The following is a 1,586-nucleotide window of genomic DNA, read 5'->3' on the forward strand; positions in this document are numbered from 1 at the left end:
AACACTCCAAGAAAACGCACCCCAGAGTAATGTTCAAGATGCTTCTTCGGTTGAGAGTGAATCGAAAGTAGTGGCCGATGAAATAGACTTGAAAGATTACCAGGCCAACAAAGACTCAGTGATCGAATCTACAGACAAGACTGAAGCCAAGCAGCAGGCGAACAGAAGTCAATGACAAAGAGAAAAGAATGAGTAATATTGTTGACAATTTAGTCACCTAACTACTCATTACCCTTTTGTTTCAGGAATCCAATAGATGTTTATTTATTTTTTACTTTTGTGTAGCTATGAATTATCAGTCAGTCAGGTTTGAAGTATCGCCCTCATCCCAGTGATAGACAGTGAGATTTAATGCATGAGCATTTGCTTCGCCTGAGAATTTTTAATACCTTCAGAGCAAAAGTTGTGAGCAGTTCCATTGGCAAGAAATTCACGCTGAAGGATCCTTCTGTTTTGGATTCATTATAAATTTACTAGAGGTTTACATAGATTCAGAAGTTGATTAGATGATGAGGTTTCTTACTCACTGATTTTGTTAAAAGTATAATGGTTTATGCAACCACCCAGATATCTTAAAGCTTATTGTAAATAGGGAACAATACCGGCAGTACTTTTTTCTGGTACTTACTTCCAGTATGGCATTTTTTGTGTGCAGTATATTTTAACCTGTAAGTACTTCTGTATAGGTCAACATTTTTTTGTAAATAACCAGATTGTATTTATTATTATATCAGCTTGTATATGTGCTGTGATATTTGCAAAGGTATATTGTTATTTGATTTTTGTTAGGGTGAATGAATGATGATGATGTTGGAGAGAATGTGTTAGGAGTTAGTCTGACAAGAGGAAGAAATGTTGCAGTTTGGCACATTCGGAGGAGGAACTTTACGAAGTCGTCAAATATTATATTTGTGAATAAACACGAAGGGTTTACAGTAATGAAATCAAACAAATGTTTACAATGTTTCCTATTGTTCCATTAAGCAATTGGTCTATAATTAGAATATTGTTAAATGTTTATCTGTTTATGGTACAATTTTGGTCATATTAGTTACTTAAAATGGTGAAATTAACCTGATTAGGATTCGGCATTTGGATTGTAATATATGCAAATATTAATGAATCAATGAAGAAATGCATTTCTGTTCTTTTAATTATTGACATGTACTGTATTAGACAAATTACAGGTATATACATCAAAGAACATCACTATTTAATGAGGAAAAAATAAAAATATTTTTTTTTTACCTTTGATTTTATTTTTCTGTTTTATTACTGTAAAAGCATCCGTTCTTGTTTTGCATATAATCATTCAAAGAGAAACTTTTGAGGATGGTTTTATTACCATGATTTTTCTATCCTAAACTGTTTATTTGGAAACCATAAAACACATGAAATAAATATATACAATATTGCTCAATAGAATGACATTGCCAACAAGAATTATATTATTATTTTTACACAGAAATTAAGTTTTAAAGATTACCTTTTAGCCTGGACCTTTCACTTTCAGAATATTGAGGATCAGCAAGTTAGAAAATAACCATTTGGTGATACTTTAGTTTTTCAAAATATTATGAAGATTT

At 31.3% G+C, this 1,586-nt stretch overlaps 1 protein-coding gene across 1 annotated transcript in view; it reads left to right on the top strand.

The window, feature by feature from the left end:
• Positions 1–1,247, top strand: part of LOC119594721 (mitochondrial proton/calcium exchanger protein-like) — a gene marked incomplete in the record, with an annotated part of 38,055 nt that extends 36,808 nt beyond the window's left edge. Inside the window, 1 exon segment of the mRNA XM_037943781.1 lies at positions 1–1,247. Within this exon segment, the coding sequence (XP_037799709.1) occupies positions 1–175 (175 nt within the window).
• Positions 1,248–1,586: the final 339 nt, after the last annotated feature.

Source organism: Penaeus monodon, chromosome 34, assembly GCF_015228065.2.
Source record: "Penaeus monodon isolate SGIC_2016 chromosome 34, NSTDA_Pmon_1, whole genome shotgun sequence".
In the NCBI taxonomy this organism is placed as follows: Eukaryota; Metazoa; Arthropoda; class Malacostraca; order Decapoda; family Penaeidae; genus Penaeus; species Penaeus monodon.